This window comes from Denticeps clupeoides, chromosome 20 (assembly GCF_900700375.1).
Source record: "Denticeps clupeoides chromosome 20, fDenClu1.1, whole genome shotgun sequence".
Classification (NCBI taxonomy): domain Eukaryota; kingdom Metazoa; phylum Chordata; class Actinopteri; order Clupeiformes; family Denticipitidae; genus Denticeps; species Denticeps clupeoides.
In genome coordinates, this window is record NC_041726.1 from 13,527,594 (window position 1) to 13,546,213 (window position 18,620).

The following is an 18,620-nucleotide window of genomic DNA, read 5'->3' on the forward strand; positions in this document are numbered from 1 at the left end:
TGCTCTTCACAATACAGAGCTAAAAAAATGGCAAAAAGTATAAAACCCCAGCCTGAATCTGCTTAACAAGCCAAAATTGGGTTCACAGAAAAATCATAACAAGATATTAGGGTCCCAATGATTTCTGCGATGCGGAATTGTGTAATATTCACGTTTCTGGCCGCTGCAGCCCACTACACATGTTTCTGGTTGAGGCGTGATGCAATGTAAACGTGCGGTCAGCGATGGCGAGGAAGCTGTGTGTGCCGAATGCAGGCCACTTGCCCCATCACTTCCGCGCACACTAGTGCAAACGCAGCATGTGCAAAAATTACAGAATCCCACTATTAGTAATAAGTCTGGAGTGGACCAATCCCCAAACTATTTAAAAAAATTAAAATAAAAACAGAATTTATGGGGAAAAAAAACGGATTTCATGGGGCCCTAAGATATTACATGGACAGCACTCCTACAGCCTATTTTTAATCACATGTTAAATTACACAATAAAATAACTTGAACTTACCAGTCTCTCTTCTCTCTAATGGCACTGAATGGTCTTTCCTGAGAGCTCTGTCCATTCGTGCCAGGTTGCTGCTCTCTGAGGTTCCAGCCTTTCTACCCCGGCCGGGCCGTAGAGAAGTCCGTGACAGAGCTGAGGCAAACAAGTTGGTGTGATGAGCACTGTGTTCTGTCTCCTCATTTGGTGAGATGGCCTCATCATCCTCACTATCTGAGCACCCCATTTGACTGTCCAAATGACTATCAGTGAAAGGGCCCTGAGTGGATGAGGCAGTGCGAGCTAATTTTCCATAATCAGCCTCAGAACATCCCATCCTGAACCACGAGTCCACTTGGTGATGACTCCGTGTGGTATTTCCGAGAGACAGCCGAGAGGGACCAAGGCAGGACAGTGAGGCTTCTTTTCTTTTGTACCGTTCTGCTGATGAGGATGACGATGATGACGGTGAGTTGGCTGAAGCCATAGCTGCCTGCTTAGTGACGGCACTCTCTGCTGAACCATCTCTTCCATATCGGCATCGGGAAAGGCCTTCCATACCCCCTGTTCCTCTTCCAGTTCCCACACTCTCATTTCCACCAACACCTCGACTACCTGTTCCCCTGTTGGTATCATCTGCATCCTCCTCTCCACAACGTTCACGATGCTTATGCCGATGTTTGTGTTTGTGGTGCCACCCAAATGACAACTCAGATGACATGGGTGGGTAAAGCACAGGTGAGCGTCCTCCACCAAGGTACTCCTGGCGTAGAATCTTGTGTTTCTTCTTATGGAACTTTGAGGGATTAAGCAGCAGGTGTGAGGGGTGATGGGAATGCATGTAAGAAGGTGGGGGTGGAGGTGGGAAGGACGGAGAGTGGTGTGAGTGAGGAGACTGGTGATGTGGGTGTGGGTACAGGGCACTGGCTGGAGGATATCCCCTGTAATACCCCAGTCCAAGAGGAGAGGAGGAGTATGGCACACCATAAGATGGGTGGTAGAATCCACCACTGGATAATGGAAAGCCAAGTCCAGGCACAAAGGGAACCTCAGACATTGACTCCCGCAGTTTAGGTGGTCTGCCTCGCTTCTTCTTAAGATCAGGTTTGCGGACATAATGTAGTGGGTCACATGAGAAGGCTGGGTGGGGCGAGTAGTACCCACTAAAGTTAATCCTGAAAATGGTAGGGAGAAGATCCCTGTGTAGGTAGTGATGAGGTGGAGGATTGGTTGCACCTCCAATGCCACTACTGCTCCTCCCACTTCCAACAGAAGTTCCTCTGCCTGTGGCACTAGTCCCTGTGCCCAATCCTAAGCTGCTCCCCAACCTGAGTGATGGTGTGCGGTGAGAAATCCTTATCTCACTTAGTTGCACCACAATTTCATCCAGTTCTGCCAGAAAGTCTGGGTCTTGCCGACGTGAGCGCAACTGCAAATACTTCTTTTTCCGTTTGCGCTTTTGCCTCTTCAGCTTATCATATCCAGGGCAGCCATGACTCCGGCGCTTGCACTTGTGCTTATGCTTCTCTTTGTGCCCCACAAGGGTGGAAGCAGGAGCTGCCAGGTGTGAACGCCTTGGATCAGGTGATGACCTTGCCCCGAGAGGTGATGGTGTTGGGGAGGGACGGTCAAGAAGTACAGAAGAATGTCGTCTCCTACCTCGAGGATTGAGTCCAATTCCAACACCAACCGTGGAACCCATAATTCCAGGCATCAACAACCCACTTGACATTCCTTGGGGCATTCCCATGCCTAGCCCACCGGCACCTCCAGCCTTCTCGCCACGATCTGAAGTACTGTTGTTATCTGTGCCAATGCCACTGTCACTGGGTACAGTCTCCTCACTGTGAGATTCACTGACAGGTGAGGGTGTGGCCTCCTTTAGCTCACTTAGAGGTGCTGGAGAAGTAGGCAACAGAGGTCTAGGAGGAGAAAGTTTCCGGTAGTGGTAGTGAGGCCTGTAGTGATGGTGGTGATGGTGGTAGCCACGGCATGAGGATTTCTTCTGGGAAGGGTTACTGGTGCCTGAGCCTGTCAAAGTTGCAAGTGAACGTGATGAGGGAGCTGAGAAAGTGGGTGGTGGGAAAGAAAAAGCATGGTGGCCATGATGAGAGTGGCTACAATGTGGATGTGTCATGAAGTGTGCTGAACCAGGTTCCACAAAGCTTGTGTCACTTATAGGGCTCTGCCCCCCACTAGACTGTGACAAAGATGGAGAAGGGAATGCATCTGAGTGGGGGAGTTGGTGCTGGCTCTGAAGAGATTGGGGATGAGGGTGATGAGGGGACGATGTGTTGGGCAAAAGAAAAGGTTCTGGTGGGGGTGTGGGTGCACCCATGGAAGAATTAGCTGGAGCTTTGGGCTTGCGCCCCCTTCTTTTTCCCATGTATATTGTGCCCTTTTTGCTCACATTAATTTGGGGTCCAAGTTTGCCTCCAAAAGTGGCAGCCAGGGAAGACAAAGACTGTGTTGTTGTAGCCACTGTACTTGCCACCCCACTTCCACTCCCTAATGAATCATGCTCAGGTCCTGAGCTAGGGCCCAGTAATATTTGACTAAGAAGCCGCTTACGTTTTACTGTTTTCATTTTGTTGATCTTCCCTATGATGGTCCTCATAAAGAGTTGGCCATTACCTTTGCTACGAAAAGAAGAGTCTCCAGACTCAGGAGCCAGTGTTGGGGGCTGGGACTCTTGAGGCAATGTTGGTGGCAAGCGTTTGGGCCGCCCCCTCTTCCTTGGCATTGGTTTTGGGGGATTAAGATCTACCTCAGGATGCAAGACAGGGGGATCCTGCTCTTCTTTGGACTTGAGCATAGACACCTTGGATGCAGTCAATTTAAGAGGAGGTCGTCCACGGGCTGGTGCATCCAGTCTGGGCATTTTAGATTTTGGACGTCCCCTCTTCTTAGGGGGTGGTGCAAAAAGTTGTGAAACTGCAGGGGGCACCTTGTTGGGGTTTGGAGGCCTGCCAACTGGCCTGCGTATAGGTGGATTGGGGCCAAGGGTTGAAGACAGGTGTATATTGTGTTTGTCCTGATGTATGGCACCAACATCATGCAAAGTCTTATGTGAGCGATGGACAACTCGTGTCCATCTAGGTCGACGACCTCTGCGCTTCTTTAAAGGCTTGCAGTCTTGTTCTGCTGGTGAACCCGGTGATGCAGCTGGTGAATCATCACACAAGGGTAAAGGTGTCCTGGTACCAGATGGGTTTGGTGGAGAGCTAGCCTGTCTTGTTGATTCTGATGGGCTTGTTGTCCTGCTAGTGTGGCACTCCTGATTTGGGCTACGTTTTACTGGGCTCAAACTCTTGCCTCGCTCACTTCTTGAGGTTAAATGAGCACCCTTGTCCTTGATTTCTGGCTTTCCTAAAACCAATGGGGAAGACCCTTTGCTAAGATCTCTTGGGGTGTCTTTATCTTTATCCCGCTCCCGATCTCTTTCTCTCTCATTGCTCTCCTCAGCTTGGAAAGGGCTGGCCCTGGGTCTGGAACACAGAGTAGCTGAAGGGACTGGATGTACCAATGTACTTCCTGTCCTCTGGTCTAATGACAATGAGGATGAGGAAAATGAGGACATGGAAACTGAAGATAAAGAATGTGGTAAGCAGTGAGTGAGACGAGCCTTGATATTATTGTTGTTGCTGCTGTTGTCACTGTTGCTGTCATTTGTAGAGGTCGCAAAGCGACCGTTACCTCCTAGGACAGAACTGGTGGCGATGGTGGCTGTTGTAGAGGCAAGGAGGTTGGTGTTGTTACTAATTATACCAGGTTTCATGACCCCTTCAGCATCTTCTTTCCTTTGGCCAGAAGATAATGTCTCCAAAATACTGTCTTTGTTCCTGGAGCCATAAGGGCGACCCGGGGGGCGTGACACAGGCGGTGGAGGGGCAAGATGAATTGCCCGGGAATAGGTGGCTCTGTTAGCCATGGCACGCTCGGGTCTCTGCAGATTGGATATCAAAGGAGCTGGGCTGTTGTGAGGGGTGTTGGAGGGGAGTTTACGTGGTTTGGGTTTGGGACATTTGGAAGGTGGGCATGTGGCAATAAGTTGAGCCAATTTTTCTGTGACAGTTGGAGTTCCCCAGTTTGTTGCTGACTGATCCTGCTCTCTCTGACCATCACTGTAGGTGTACTGGGGGGGTTTCATGATCCCATCTGACTTGGGCTCCTGCAATGGTGTGCTGGGATTAATGGGTATTGGAGTAGAAGAGGGCAGGGAATTTGTCTGGGACAATGAGGTTTTCTTTGCAGGGCAGTGTTGTTTGGCATCAGCTAGTGGCCGATGAAGATTAAGAGGCCTCTCTGTAGAAGGAATTGTCTTGACTTCAGACTTGCAAGCCAGTTTAGGCGGGGCCTGTCAGAAGACAGAGGCAAAATCATGTTTAGAATACCTGTACTGGACCTTTCGTACACTTTGATTCTGGCACTACTTTTCTGTTTGTTGTAAAGTTTGAAAAGTTTAAATATCTATAAAAAATTATATCAAATAACATTTAAGTAGCCTAGTAACACTATCGCCACTATAATACGATCACCCAAAAGACCACAAAGCCACAGTTTCAAACCCCATTTACTACCATTGTGTCCCTGAGGACACCTAACCCTGAGTTGCTCCAGTGGGACTGTCTCTGAAACTACTGATTGCAAGTCGCTCTAGATAATGGTGTCTGCTAAATTCCATAAGTGCAAATACAAAACAGACCACTAATTCAGTAATTACACGTCAGAAGACAAGTTCAATTTGCCGTGTCTAAATTAGTGCGTTCTTGATGTTTCTTCAAATAGAAAGTACATGCTGATAAGGATAACACATCATAGCTCATTAACCCTTTGAACCCTATAATTCAAAACAGTTCACTTGTACTTGTTTTGTTGTTTTAGCTGTAGTGTCATAAGTGTCATAAAACCTGCTGTGAGTATATGTTTTTTGTTCAGGACTACTTCGTCTTTAAACGCAGTAGTTTGGCTTTACTGTACGCTATTGCATGGTGTAATAACTTTGTATCCGCGGGGATGCAGTGACGCTGCGTGGTGGACACAGTGGAAAGCACAGAAAGCACAGTGATATTTTGTTTTTCAGAAACCATTGGAAACCATTTTTTGATAGCGCAAACAGTTCAAGAGGTACAGTAAAAAGCGGTTTGAAAGGGTGAATGAATTTCCCTGATATTAAATGAGCCCATGGCTTCAGAAAAGCTATTGGCTCATCATGACCAGAAATGGGACAAAGCTGTGCAAAAACACAAGTTATGTTTTATTTGTAATATACATATGATGCTCTAAATGCACACGGTGAGTTTTTTGAGCTTTATTTTACCCACCCATTGTTCAACATTTTAAATGACTATTTAAAATGTCTGAGATTTCCTATATTCTACTTTTAAGCTGTTTTTAATTCACATTTTTGTCCACTCTGCCTGCAGTAGGCTGAATCTACTGAGCTACTTTGTCCCTAAACATACACATAGCTATTCACAGGGAGCTCTGTTTATACTCTATTTGCCATTTTCATGTCAATCGGTGCTTCAAATATTCTGCTCTGACTTACTATCTTGAAGACTTTTTTTAACAGCTTTGTATAGAATTAGTGATATATAGTCTATGAAAAATTATCGTTGTTCAGAATTGTTATTGTTTATTGTTGTTTGAGCGCAGTACATTGTGCTTGCGGATGGGAGAATAGCAAGAAAAATATGCCTCTGGCAACCTTACAGCAGACAAAATGCAGTTCAAAAGCGGAAAAAGATCAGTTGCGTCTCCATAATAGTCAGCAGAAAATGAATCAGGAAGATGAAATTTGAACAGTCTGACATCCTTTACACCCTGTCACTGCAGCATTTAGTCCTTTAACGCTGCAAGTTGGAGTTTAATATAACAGGCTTTTTTAGAAGCATATATTTGCATACCTTTTTTGCTGGTGTGCTACCGTTTACTGAAGTGGTGGAACTGTTGGTTGTTAGGGGAGGAGGCAGAGAAGGAGTCTGTGATGATGCAGCCGGTGATGTTACCAATGGAATGTTGCGGGCAACACTTTGGCTTTTCTCAGCATCTTTACCATGGGAGACCTGGGTGTGGCTGCTGCTAGTGTCATTAGTTGCACCCCCACGACCACCCCTAGCTCCGCCACGTCCAGTATGCCGGACAGTGGCCCGGAAAGCTGGTCGGCAGACATAATTTTCCAGGATTTTGGGCGGCTTCTTCATGCGTTTGGCCTGCAGACCAATCTTGAGCCTGACATTTCCTTCTGAGTAGGTGGTCTCTTTGACTGAAAACTGTGGAGACTGTTGCTGTTGTTGCTGGTCAACTGGCACACCCTCTGTACCAACACTAGGGTCCACCTGGACCCCATCCTTTTCCCGCTTCCGCTTCTCTTCTTCCTCTTCTTTCTTGCCACCCACTCCTTCCTTCTCACGGTCCCCTAGAGGGGCTGCAGTGGGAAGAGGGGGAGGTGAGGTGGGCCCCCCCTGAGTCCTCTGATCCATTTGAGGTGTTTTGTAAGGGAGCTGAGCAGTCTGAACCTGGCAATCAAGTACAGAGGACAAGGCAGGAAGTCCAGTTGGTAGAGGGAAAGGGAAAAGGGTCAAGGGGAGGGGGAGGGGGGGTACAGTGTATTATGGAACGCAATCCTCTGCTGTCGGTAAGTGGAGATGTCCCTTCCCAGGTATCCAGCCCCCCTCACCTTCGATCTGAAAAGACAGGTGGGAAGGGTGGGCGGAGTTGCATAAAAAGAAAGAAAGAAAGAATAAACATATTAGCAAAGCTCAAAATGGGAATAAGCATTTTATGCATAAAATTAATTCATAGTGAATGTGTTGATTTGAAAAAGCAGCCACCAAATCATGCAACTTGACTATTTTTATTTTAATACACCTTTATTACCACATACACCATATAAAGAGCTCCCTGGATGCCAACTGTTTTGTAAAATCACAAAAACATTTTTGCAAAGTCCTTGTAATTGTTCTGTGTCATACCATCATGGCCTATCGCTAATGTGTGCTGATCCATGAAACTGAACTGGTAGATTCAATTCCATATGAATCATGTGGAGGAAACATAGGGAGTAAACAATAAAATGTCATCAGTTTTTCATTCTTGCTACACCAACTGCTAGCAATATCTGCAGCACCAGTGTTTAAAGGGTGGCGGCAGCTCTGCAAAGTATAACACAACCAATAAAGCACGCCCAGAAGCACAATGTCATAGAGTATGAGAAGTTCAGCCAAACAATACATATATATAAGTAAAATTTAGTATTTAAGTAAAGTATTTAAGTCTGATGATTCCTTAAAATATCAGCGTAATCTCAGTCTCCTCTCCAATAGATACTAGTACCTTACTGCTCTTTTTTTTTTATGGCTCTTTTCTTTAAACATTGTCTGTAACTCATTTGCACACCTTCACCCTTCCAGTTACACATATTTTATGTTAAAGACGTAAAAGTGTAATATTTGGTTATGTTTGCAATATTTGCATATTGGTTCATTGTTTACTTGCAACATTTGCAATACTGTGGTCTGTAGCAGTCGCAAAAAGCATTTCACTGCACATCATACCGTGTATGACTGTGTATGTGACAAATAAAATTTGAATTAGTATCGGACCGTTACTCAGGACTGGCTAACCTCCAAACATCAGGTATTGTAAAACCTCCAAGCACCGGAACTGATCGATGCATCCCTAATTATGAAAGTGATTGTTTTTGTCATTATTTATGCCCTTGACCTTTATTTCATGTTCACTTTAATGTCAGCTCTGGCTCTATATGACATGCCTACACTACATCTGATATTCTGCCCTCTTGGTGTCCAGTAATCATAATTTAAGGTTAGGGTTAAACTTCCAATCAGGTGTGGGTTTAAATGAACAGTATAATTGCTCATATAAACTCTATCCGTAGCAAATGTCTCCGACTCATTTGACAGGCTTAATATTAATCAGTGAGTCCTTATCATGAAAGTCTCAGAATGATCCCAGGACCTATTTACACAGCAGGATCAGTGTCTTGCGGCAAATTTGAGTCAAAGGCCAGCAGCGGTACTTCCATCAGTTCCTGCCAAGCCATCCCAAAAGAACAAGACGCCAGCGATAACCCACGCTTAAGAAACAATTTGCCACATTTCTGCAACAATCATTTGTCTGGTTTGACTCGCAGTGGACTTAATTGGGCCAAACCAGATTCCTGTACTCGGGCTCCGGTAGAACAACCTAAGCTACAAGCCATGAGCGCTGTTCTCCGGGCGCTAGAAGCACAGACAGCTCCGATGTTAAATCAACTCTACCTCAGGTTCCTCTATTAGCACTCGCCGAGAAAGTAGGCTCGGTGTAATTGGCTCAGCACATCGTCTGCCAAGGATCCTAATGATCAATTGTTTTTTTTTTCTTTTTTTGGGGTGGGGGGGGGGAGCACTATAAGAGGTAACAGACCCTTCCCCTTCCCTCGCCTTTCTCGTCCTCTCGCTCTCTGCTCCGGAGCCATGCAGAGTGATTTAATGCGAGTGAAGTCACAGCGAGGCGATTCTGAGCAGTGACCTCAGTGTGTCAAGCTCCTCCGGGAGACAGAGGCTCCGTCCGCCTTTCCCAACCCTCCAAAGCAGCCAATGACAGCGTGGGAGGCAGCGGGAGAGCGAGTGGGAGGGGCCGGTGGTGAGAAAAGGAGGGAGACGCAGCAGCATGCTGACAGATTTGGAGGGGGGGGGGGAAGGGCTACTAATACGCGACGTCTCTGTAGTCGGCGGCGGTTGAGGACGGCGAAGGGGAATACATCGTATTAACATACACCGCGGTCTGCTTACAAGCGTGGAATCCTGCCTGCTTTACTCTGTTTACTACAATTACTCACTCCATTTCACTTAAAAACCCACCATGCTTCCCCCACCCCTGCTCATACCACACTTTGCTCACACCTCCCCACTTTTTTTTTTTTTTGCTTTCATTCCATCCAAGACCCCTCCTTCTCGCTCTCATTCTCTCTTGCTCTCTTTCCCTCCTTCCGTCCCGCTCTCCTTCGCTTGCTTGGAAAGCTCCGGGTGTAGCAGTCGAGACTGCAGCCGCTTGTGTTCCTGCTAATCGAAAACACATTTTCTTTCCTGCACTCCCTCCTTCTTTCTTCCCCCTGTGCGTCCCTCCCTTAGTGACAATCATTGCCCTATTTCCTCTGTGCACTGGGTTTTTACAACGTGCACGTTCGCTCCGTCTTTTTACGTTAATCCGTAGTCAGGCCAAAAATACGCGGTCCGCGGCGCTGTAAACCCGGCAGCGAGTGAATCACGGCTTCGCCTTCATCACGTTTCACGTGGCCATCTTAAATATTAACGGTGTTTCGTACCAGCTCCACTTTCCCTCGGGTGGCCGTCTCACCGCGAGCCTGCGAGAAAGGCCCGCCAGCCCCAACCCGAGCCCGCTTTTCCTCCACAAAGCCGCCGCGCGAATATTAAGTGGGCCAAAGAACAAACGACATTGTAGTACGTCCCTGCAAACCAAGACGTAACCGAAGCAACGTATTACCACTGTGACGCCGCGACCAGCTGCCAAGGGAGGAAGAGGGAACAGGCGGGCGGGAGGGCGGGAGGGAGGGAAAGCACAACGGCTGAGCAATAAAAGTGTTGCGCCGAAATAGTAAACAGCTTGGCGTGCGGTCCCTCCCTCTCGGTCCCTGTCCACGATGCAACACCTACTTATTGTCGCACGTCGACACGTTATTAAAGGTCACAGACACGGAGCGTCCAGGGGCGTGCAGAAGTACAGCTCTCAGTAGTTCAGGCGTCGCTTAAAATCCCCCGAAAGAGCTCGGTCCTGACACAGAAGTGACTGAACAGCCATGGCGGGTTTACGGTCAGAAAAGGGCGTGTTTATACCGTCAGGCGGCCGATTTACGGCGAGAGAGGTTACCCGAGGGTGACGGACGCACAAATCTACACGACCTTAAAAAACTACAACAACAACAACAACAACAACAGACAGGTGCGACACCGCCGACCCCGCGCGGGTGAACTTCACGCCACCTCACCCGCGACCGGCTACTACGGCCATCCGCGCCGAGCACTGCGCAATCAACTCGCCACGCGTCGGCACCAAGTAACGAGACAAAAGCTGCGTTGTGACCGACGAGAAAGGAAGAAAAAAAAAAAAAAACATGTCGCCCGAACGTTGTGACACTGGCGTGACTATTATTAGCCCAGAAGTGACACTCACCTTGACGACAGTCCAAAAAGGCGCTCACATAATTTTGGATCAAAATCTCCGCTTCGTGCCCATCGGCGTGGCCATTGCGTTGTTTGTTTTGGTTATTTTCGTTGCAAGTCCTGATTTGTCGAGGAGGAAGAAGAGAGAGAAAAAAAACGCACATGAGGAAAAAATATATAAAAAACCGTAGACAAGCTAGTCAAAAACGACACTTAAAACGCCTCGACTACGAGGGAAAACGATTAACGTCTGAGGCTGAATGGTTTAAAAAAAATAATTACATGCGCTTTAAGCTAACGCTAGCACAAATAGCAGTGACCCCTAACATGCCCAGCCTGCGATCCTCCCCCCCCAAAAAAACAGCCAAGTTATTTAGGCAGTCGCCACCCAGCCCTGCGCGACCCCTGTGACGAAACGCGTAAATTAATGCAGAAAATATCCCAGAAAAAGCGGCCGGGGTTTAAAAAAAAAAAAAAAAAAAGAAGAAGAATTAGTCCACGAAATAAAAAGCGTAGCGTCGCCGTCTGTCCCCCCCACCTGTCACAATTCATTCATTGTGCGCCGAGGATGTTTGTTTTGCGGCGCGGCTAAGCGCCCAGTAAGCCCGTCCGTGTCGTCTTTCCAGGTAGCTGGATCTCCCCCTCTTTTAAAAAAAAAGGGGGGGAGGAAAGAAGAAAAAAAAAAACTTAAAAGTTCCGTCTCTGGGCAACGTGGCTTTTGCGCTACGCGTTGCGCCACCGCGCAGCGGTCGACGTTTCGTCGGCGCCGATGTCGCGGTCCGCGACGCTCCGTGCGACGCGACCGCGGCGACCAAAACAAACGTGAAGTGGAGCGGGCAGGAAAATCCCGTGCTGTCACCCAGACGCGGATGCTACGGCTAGCGGCGGGCTAACGGAGCGCTGCGCCGCAGCCAGGAGGGCTACCTCGGCGGCGCTAACCCCGAGCCCCCGCCGGCGCAGTCGGCGTGAAAACGGCAGCAAAAATGCGTTCGAGGCGACGGACGCGAACGACGCTGGCGTCGGAGCGCAGTCGCACACAGATATTACGCTGGAGAGGTTATTAAAAAAAAAAAAAGCACGAACTGTCAACAAAATGGCGGCGGCGTTGAATCAACAGAGACCCGAAATGGATCTCTCCTCGTATTTTCCTTCTCCCGCTCGTTCGTCCCGCTCCTCGCCGCGCTCGGCCGCCGGCGGCGTGCCGATGTGTCGCCGGACTCCTTCCCCCGGGGGGGCCGCGGTCAGTCGAGCTCGGACGCGTCGGAACGGGCCTGGCTCGTCAATCGGGCCTCCATGCCTGCTAAAGCCCGTATCGTTTCTGTCAGTACAACACGGGCATTCTCACAGTCGCCGAGTGGGAGGGAGGAGGAGGAGGAGGAGGAGGAGAGGGGGAGCGGGACGAAGGGAGGAGAGAGAGAGAGAGAGAGAGAGAGAGAGAGAGAGAGGGAGGGAGGGAGGTCGACGCTTCTCTTCCCCCCGCGGTCCTCGCTCCGCGCCGTCCCGACGTGAACGCCCGGAACGCCGGCTGAACGTGGCGAGCCGCCCCGCGTGTGAAAATGGAGGAAGGGCGGCGGGCGAAATGCAGGAAAAATTCCTGGCCCCCCCCACCCGCCGAAAACGGGGAGAGACCCGGCGTTCGCGGCGCTGTTTGACACGAGGAATGTTCTAGACGCCTGTTAGAATTTTTGCGTTACAGTAGGTGGGATGTGTTCAGTTCTGAAAAGACATGTCTAAATGGTACTCGCCTCTTTAAATGTACGCAGGATTTAGATCCACAACAAACAACGTCGTTTTATTTCATTTCTAGACGTGTTTATGCAAGATTTTGCACCTTATCGACACATTATACAGACCATTTGATTGATGTTATTTCTGCCATTAAAACATGAACCCGCCTCAGTCATTTGTCAGATAAGCCAGGGGAAATCCTAAAGCCTAAAAATACAAGACTGAAATCGAATACTGTAATAAAACGGTCCTTCCATGAATTATGACATGTTTGTAACACATTTATAGCACATGAGATGCATTTATAGAGCATGGGATTTAATGTTGAGTGTTTAAGACATTGCCATAGATGTTGTGGTAGATTTGAAAGGAATTTCCCGCAACTTTTAAAGTTGTTTTGCACGTGAACCTTCACAGAAATATCCAACGTCACCACTGCGTTCCACCAATATTTATTTTTATGGCCAAGGATTTACAGTTTCCGTGGGAGAAATCAACTTCTGAAAACATAGTCTCCCTGTCATACTGTATCAAGTAACTTTATCCATGACAATCACGTGTAACTTTACAAAAGCTAACATCAATATTCATGTATATTGTTTAGATTATTCATGTATATTATTAGGCACTAATCAGATCCTGTATGAAATATATGGTAATTATCCCTTACTCTAGTAATGACACCAGTGCATGTGGCACCTAAAACATTTTTTCTCCCCCCAATTGCAGCCATGGAGCAGAAGTCCTCAAAGAAAGCCGAATCATTTAAAAACCAACATCAATATTGTAAAATGAAGGTGGCAGAAAGTGCAAGCCCAACAGGAAGACTTGTCATCTTCCAGATAATTAAACGTTCTAGCAAGATCATATACCAATCAAAGACAACAAACATTTTGCTTGCAAATGCCCTGTTGCAAAATAAAAAGTCCAGATGCTTTATTTTTCTTATTTCTATTGCCAAAAAAATAAAACTTGTTAGGTCTGTGCACTTGAATAATTCTCACATGGAAAACTGAAATACAATTAATGAACATAAAAAAGAGCAATCTTGGGAAAAGCTAGCAAGGGGAGTCTTAACCAAGGTGCGCATAATTAGTGATTAGTTACATCTTCATTAAAGGACCCCTATTATGAAAATTTAAACATTAATAAGAGTTCTTGCCTGTCTATGTTCCTGCATTGGCTAGAAATGCAGATAGGTGTAAAGAGTGTTTTGGCCATTCTGCTTCGCCGTTCAGAGGCTGGCAGCTCAGACAGTCGGATCTGGAATTTGTCCCCTTATTACATCATAAGGGCAAAGGTTCCCCTCTGTTTCTCATGCTTTTTCCACCCAGAGAATTTCCCACCCATTTTTCTCCACAGACCATCATGGCTGAAGAACAAGTGTGTCAATTAAAAATTATTCTGGAAAAAAACGCCAAACCGAAAGTGTTGATGACGTAATTTCTGCAAAGGCCGCTCACTTCTATAGGCTGCTCTCCTCTTTGTCCCGCCTCTCTCCTCCTCATTAGCATTTAAAGGTACAGAGATCGAAACGGCACATCCTGGGGAAATCTCATTGTGGGACTGGATCAAAGTGGCTGTAATTCTGCGCCAAGGCTGAATTTCGGAAAGAGACTTCAGATGCAGTACTAGGGGACCGCTAATACCGATATTAAAGCAAAAAAAGTTTCATAATAGGGGACCTTTTAGGACATGAGCACCCTTAAAAGGCACAGATGAGTGAGGGATGAGGTAGAAGAAGACGAAGGTGTATCTCTCCCCCCTTGCTGGTGTCAACCTGATGAGAGTATCATGCACATTTTAAGTACTTTTGCACTCGTTCGAATGTACAAGCCAAATCCTTAATACGTTTCTAGCACACTATGCCAATTTTCCAAATGTCCTGGAGACATTTTTCCTCCACTAGTCCTTCCACCAATAGGTAGAGGAGTGATGAGCCCTTTGTCCTTCACAGAGTCCCTTGCCCCTGTGGTTCTGTACTGAGTGTGCTAGGCTCTGAAGGTTGAGGTTGAGACAGGAGACTGTGGTCATCACCACTCAGGCTCTTGCGGCACACGGGACAGGTGTCATGCTGTGAAGCAAAGAGAAAAAGACGTCAGGTGCATAAGCAAAGATGCGAAGATGATGTTCATGAATTGTTTTACAATAGTTCTGTTAACTGCCTGTTCCAGTGTGTTCATATAACTCCACATCAACAACGATCTCTTCTCACCAGTTGAAGCCATGGCACAATGCAGTTGCTATGGAAATAGTGCAAGCAGGGTAGTTGTCGAACACACTCATCAGCCTCATACGCCTCTCTGCACACTGGACACTCAAGCCTGCCTGCTAGGGGTAGCAGAGAGACACGTTGGAAAACATATAGAATTGTTTTGAAGTAACCTTGAACTATAATTTGGTATAGTGCTACCGCTTTACCAAATAGCCGCATTAATGTAACCACCATGTCCTGATGACTCCTGATGGTACATAAACCTGACGACTCAGCACCTCTGCGATTTATTTTCCTTGATGAAAAAGGGCAAGTGTGTGAGTCAGAAGGATTATAGGAACTCACCGGCCTGTTCCTGAGACACGGTTACCGTCGGGAGCGATGATATCATCTCCTTCTCAGCAGGAGGGGGACCAGTGTTCTCTAACTGGCCTAACAGCTGGACATCAAAGTTGCAGAAAAGAAACAGGAAGTATTGGAAATATCCAATAAACATTATGAATAAAATATGTTAACAAAGTGAGAGTAATTTGTCATGATGATCGACACCTGGGTTATGACAGTGTCTAAGCCCCCCTGTCCCCAGGCATAGTCTCCAGGATTTGAATGAAGCATGCCAGGCCTGTGTGTGCAGAAATATAAGAACATATAAGAAATAAGATCAGGGACCGAACTTCATGAATAAATCAGTACATGGGGGTTCACATTATAGAAGGTACACTTGCAGTGCATCTGGAAAGTATTTAAGTGCACCACATTTTCCACATTTTGATATGTTACAGTCTTATTCCAAAATTAATTAAATATTTTTTGCCCCTCAGAATCTACACACAATGCCCAATAATAACAAGGTTTTGGCTAATTTTTAAAAAAATAGTCTGTAGAAAACGGAGCTATGATTGTCTCCAGGCACAAATCTGGGGAAGGTTGGAGAAATGTTTCTGCTTCTTTGAAGGTCTCAGTGAGCAGAGTGGCCTCCATCATCTGTAAGAGGAAGAAGTTCAAAACCACCAGGACTACCTAGAGCTGGCCAGCCACCTAAACTGAGCGATCAGGGGAGAAGGACTTTAGTCAAGGAGGTGACCAAGAATCAGATGGTCACATTTTTCATGTTCATGGGTTGGTGGGCTGTTGTGTGTAGAATTCAGAGGGAATTTTTTTTTTGGAATAAAGCTGTAACAACAAAATGTGGAAAAAAGTGATGCACTGTATATTGGACAAATATAAGGACCCTCTTGGAATGAAAGGAATTTCAGTGACACAGGTTTGGTCCAGAATGATCTCCACCCAAACACATAAAGTGCCTGTAGGATTCTAACGTCAAGAACAGGTTGCTGCGGAAAGAGGCCAGCAATCCATATGGTGTCTTTCAACCTGCTGCCAGATAGGTGATACTCAGTATGAGTAATTAATAATAAATTTGTAAAATAATACCATACAAAGACAACATACCATGAAGTAGAGGTAGAGCTTGCATTACCATTGTTGGCAAACAGACCAGTCAAAAACTGCTGAACAATCCTAGAGACGGAAAGGGGATAAAGGTTGAACAGGACCTACTGATTAGTCACCAAGTGCATACTGATTAGGTGTTAGGTAACTTATTGGTATGACGAGAATTTAGCGTTTAACTCACCCCTCCACTGCTTGCCTGTGCTGGCTGGGTTGCTGGGACAAGTTTATGGGCTCCGTGACCCCAGATGATGGCTGCTCCACGTGATTCTCCACATCTTCTCCAGCACTAGAATCCCCACTTCCCTCGTCGCTGTGTATGTCGTCCGAGACGGAGCTGGTGGGGTCCAAAAGGACAGCAGAGCGTTCCATAAAGAGCAGCTGCCACAGCTGTCGGGGACGTGAAAACACGGTGACGATCTGACCACGCCAGTAGGAGTACAGAGGGGGTTAATCAGGGTCTCAGACCGATGTGGTGATACCTCTGAAAACTGTGTAGAGACGTCTTCGTTAACCACAGCTCTGTCCCCAGCCTCCAAAAGACTAAAATAAAACCCACAATGTTTGGTTAGAAGCATCACTGAAGTTTTTGATGCATTTCTAACATCCATTATAATCTCACCCGGAGCCTTCAGTCACTTCTTCAATGAAGTCAGACTCACACGAAGGACAAATGAGCTCCTATTGAGACAGCAAATCCCGTTTTAAAAATGACAAGGGATTACAACAGGGTCGTTTTTTTATTTCTTTTCATCTTCAATGTGCAAGGGGTGTAACGTTGAGCTGGGGCAGTGCGCACCAATGTCACAAAAATCTGCGTCAGCTGTTTTCAAAGGATCCGCTGATGCGTGTAGCTGCGCGGCGACCAGGAACGTCCCTTCGTGGAGTTGCCATGTCCGGTTATTACGAAACAACCTGCGCCATTATATACATGGAGCGTGGACGATGTGCGTGTTTTTACACCCAAATGGCCATATTTACGCGACCTACTGTATCCACTACTGACAAAAGAAAGCCATTTCGTGCAGTGGGTCAGAAAGCAAAGGGCGATTACGTTCGTGTTGCTAATTAAATGTCGCACGCAGATTTTAATGAGGCCCTCGATAAACCTATTCTATTTGGGTTTCTCCGAAGAGCTGTAAATTTTGACAGAAGTGATTGCGGGCTTCTGTCGTGCCCTGGCAACACTCGTCCCAAGCCCCTTCGATGCCGCCCGCAACACACCCACCAGCGAGTCACCGCGCCAGCCCGCACTAAAAACGGCAACAACGCGAGGTTGCCAGGGTGGCTGTTTTTACTCCACATTGGGCGGCCTTGGAGACAAGGTTGCCAGGAAAACGAAACACCGCAGGAAGCACACTGAAAACCACCATCGGTCGTCAGATTTGGTTTCAGTCGAAGTATTCGAAAACCAATGCATATTTTTGTCAATGAGCAGCACAGTACCCACTGCGGATGAATGTCATATTCGCTTTGGGAGGCAACTGTTCTGTCTAACTGCAGTAAATTCCCCCCTAACACTAAGTTAACACTCACATCGAACGTTTATCAACGTGAAAGACTATTTGGACTTTGGCTGTCATTTAAATCGAAAGGCGCTGGCGACGTGAAATTGACCACCACGTTTGGCAACACGGCAAAAAATGCAAACGCCTAAACTTGGATCCTGAAATCCCTGCAACGATCACTCTGGAAACGTGCTCCATAAATGCTCGGATAAAATATTTAACGCCATTTGAACCTAAACGGAAACGACAAGACCGCGGGGTTTTGCATAGCCTGCCACTGTGTGTCCCTGATGTAAACGTTAGTCATCCGCGGGGTGAAAACGAGCAAGTTTATTAAGCGCTTTAACGAAGTTTATTCGGCGGCAGTAATGAAGGAAAACACGCCACCCACTCACCGGTAGTTTGGGATCGACTTCACCCTTGCAGCAGTGACAGTAGTACCGCTGTTTTGGACTCGCCGCAGCCTCCGCCATCTTCACAGAATAGCGCCTTAAATACTTTTTTTGGCTCGTCCGCAAAAGGCGTCGACGGTCGTCGCCGCTGGGGTCAAGTCAGTCTATACGGAAACTGACACCGAGGGGTCAACATCCTCTTAACAACAATGAGACGTTTGCCCGACAGGAGCAGGACACAGCAGCACGTGGTGGCCACAGAAACCACGAACACTCTAAATGCTCCGGGGTTCTAGTCCCGTTCTAGACCTGTTTCTTGACAGGTTTCTATCCCGGCCGTGTAACTGTTCATAATTAATGTTGGTAACCCTATAATGAACCCCGAAAGGAAACGGACCAATCGGTTCAGAGCGAGATAAGGCAACAGGCCAATCAGCACACAGCAAGAACCCCAAACACGCGTGAAACCCAAATGCTTTGAATTGAAACTGGAAAATACTCTTCTGGCTTAAAGTATCGGATTTTCTTGTCGCTCCGCGAAACCAAGAAACGTTGCAGTTATTGGCCTATTAAGTCGATCTCAGAAAGCATGAGAATGATGGTAAACACCTTCATCAAAGGTGTTTAAAATAACCACAGGAAATGTAGTGTTAATTATGGG

The 18,620-nt window shown here is 47.0% G+C and overlaps 2 protein-coding genes and 1 long non-coding RNA gene across 9 annotated transcripts in view; 1 reads left to right on the plus strand and 2 right to left on the minus strand.

Moving 5' to 3' along the window:
- The window catches only part of ash1l (ash1 (absent, small, or homeotic)-like (Drosophila)), a 30,260-nt gene extending 18,048 nt beyond the window's left edge, over positions 1-12,212 (minus strand). Inside the window, exons 1-5 of one of the 6 annotated variants that reach the window (XM_028963225.1) lie at positions 11,748-12,212; positions 10,675-10,784; positions 7,160-7,166; positions 6,387-6,998; positions 505-4,834 (exon numbers count right to left, since the gene is read on the minus strand). In XM_028963225.1, coding sequence (XP_028819058.1) covers positions 505-4,834; positions 6,387-6,962 — 4,906 coding nt within the window. In that variant the 5' untranslated portion in view covers positions 6,963-6,998; positions 7,160-7,166; positions 10,675-10,784; positions 11,748-12,212. Of the gene's footprint in view, positions 1-504; positions 4,835-6,386; positions 7,167-10,674; positions 11,113-11,202; positions 11,713-11,747 lie in introns of those variants that run through there. The other 5 variants (XM_028963227.1, XM_028963222.1, XM_028963224.1 and 2 more) reach the window with 5 other exon arrangements.
- Positions 10,160-13,329, plus strand: LOC114769894 (uncharacterized). Its single transcript, XR_003743283.1, has 2 exons — positions 10,160-10,443; positions 13,122-13,329. It is a non-coding gene; the product is annotated as an uncharacterized LOC114769894 (long non-coding RNA).
- On the minus strand, positions 12,829-18,282 carry rnf115b (ring finger protein 115b). Of its 2 annotated transcripts, none has more exons than XM_028963230.1 (9): positions 17,963-18,282; positions 16,682-16,740; positions 16,542-16,602; positions 16,244-16,449; positions 16,060-16,128; positions 15,157-15,229; positions 14,953-15,046; positions 14,608-14,720; positions 12,829-14,466 (listed from the first exon to the last, which is right to left on the minus strand). In XM_028963230.1, the coding sequence occupies exons 1-9, from the start codon at positions 18,038-18,040 to the stop codon at positions 14,344-14,346; spliced, it is 876 nt and encodes a 291-aa protein (XP_028819063.1). In that variant the 5' UTR covers positions 18,041-18,282; the 3' UTR covers positions 12,829-14,343. The 2 variants fall into 2 exon arrangements, with proteins under 2 accessions (XP_028819063.1, XP_028819062.1); XM_028963229.1 differs by having other exon boundaries at positions 14,608-14,723.
- Positions 18,283-18,620: the final 338 nt, after the last annotated feature.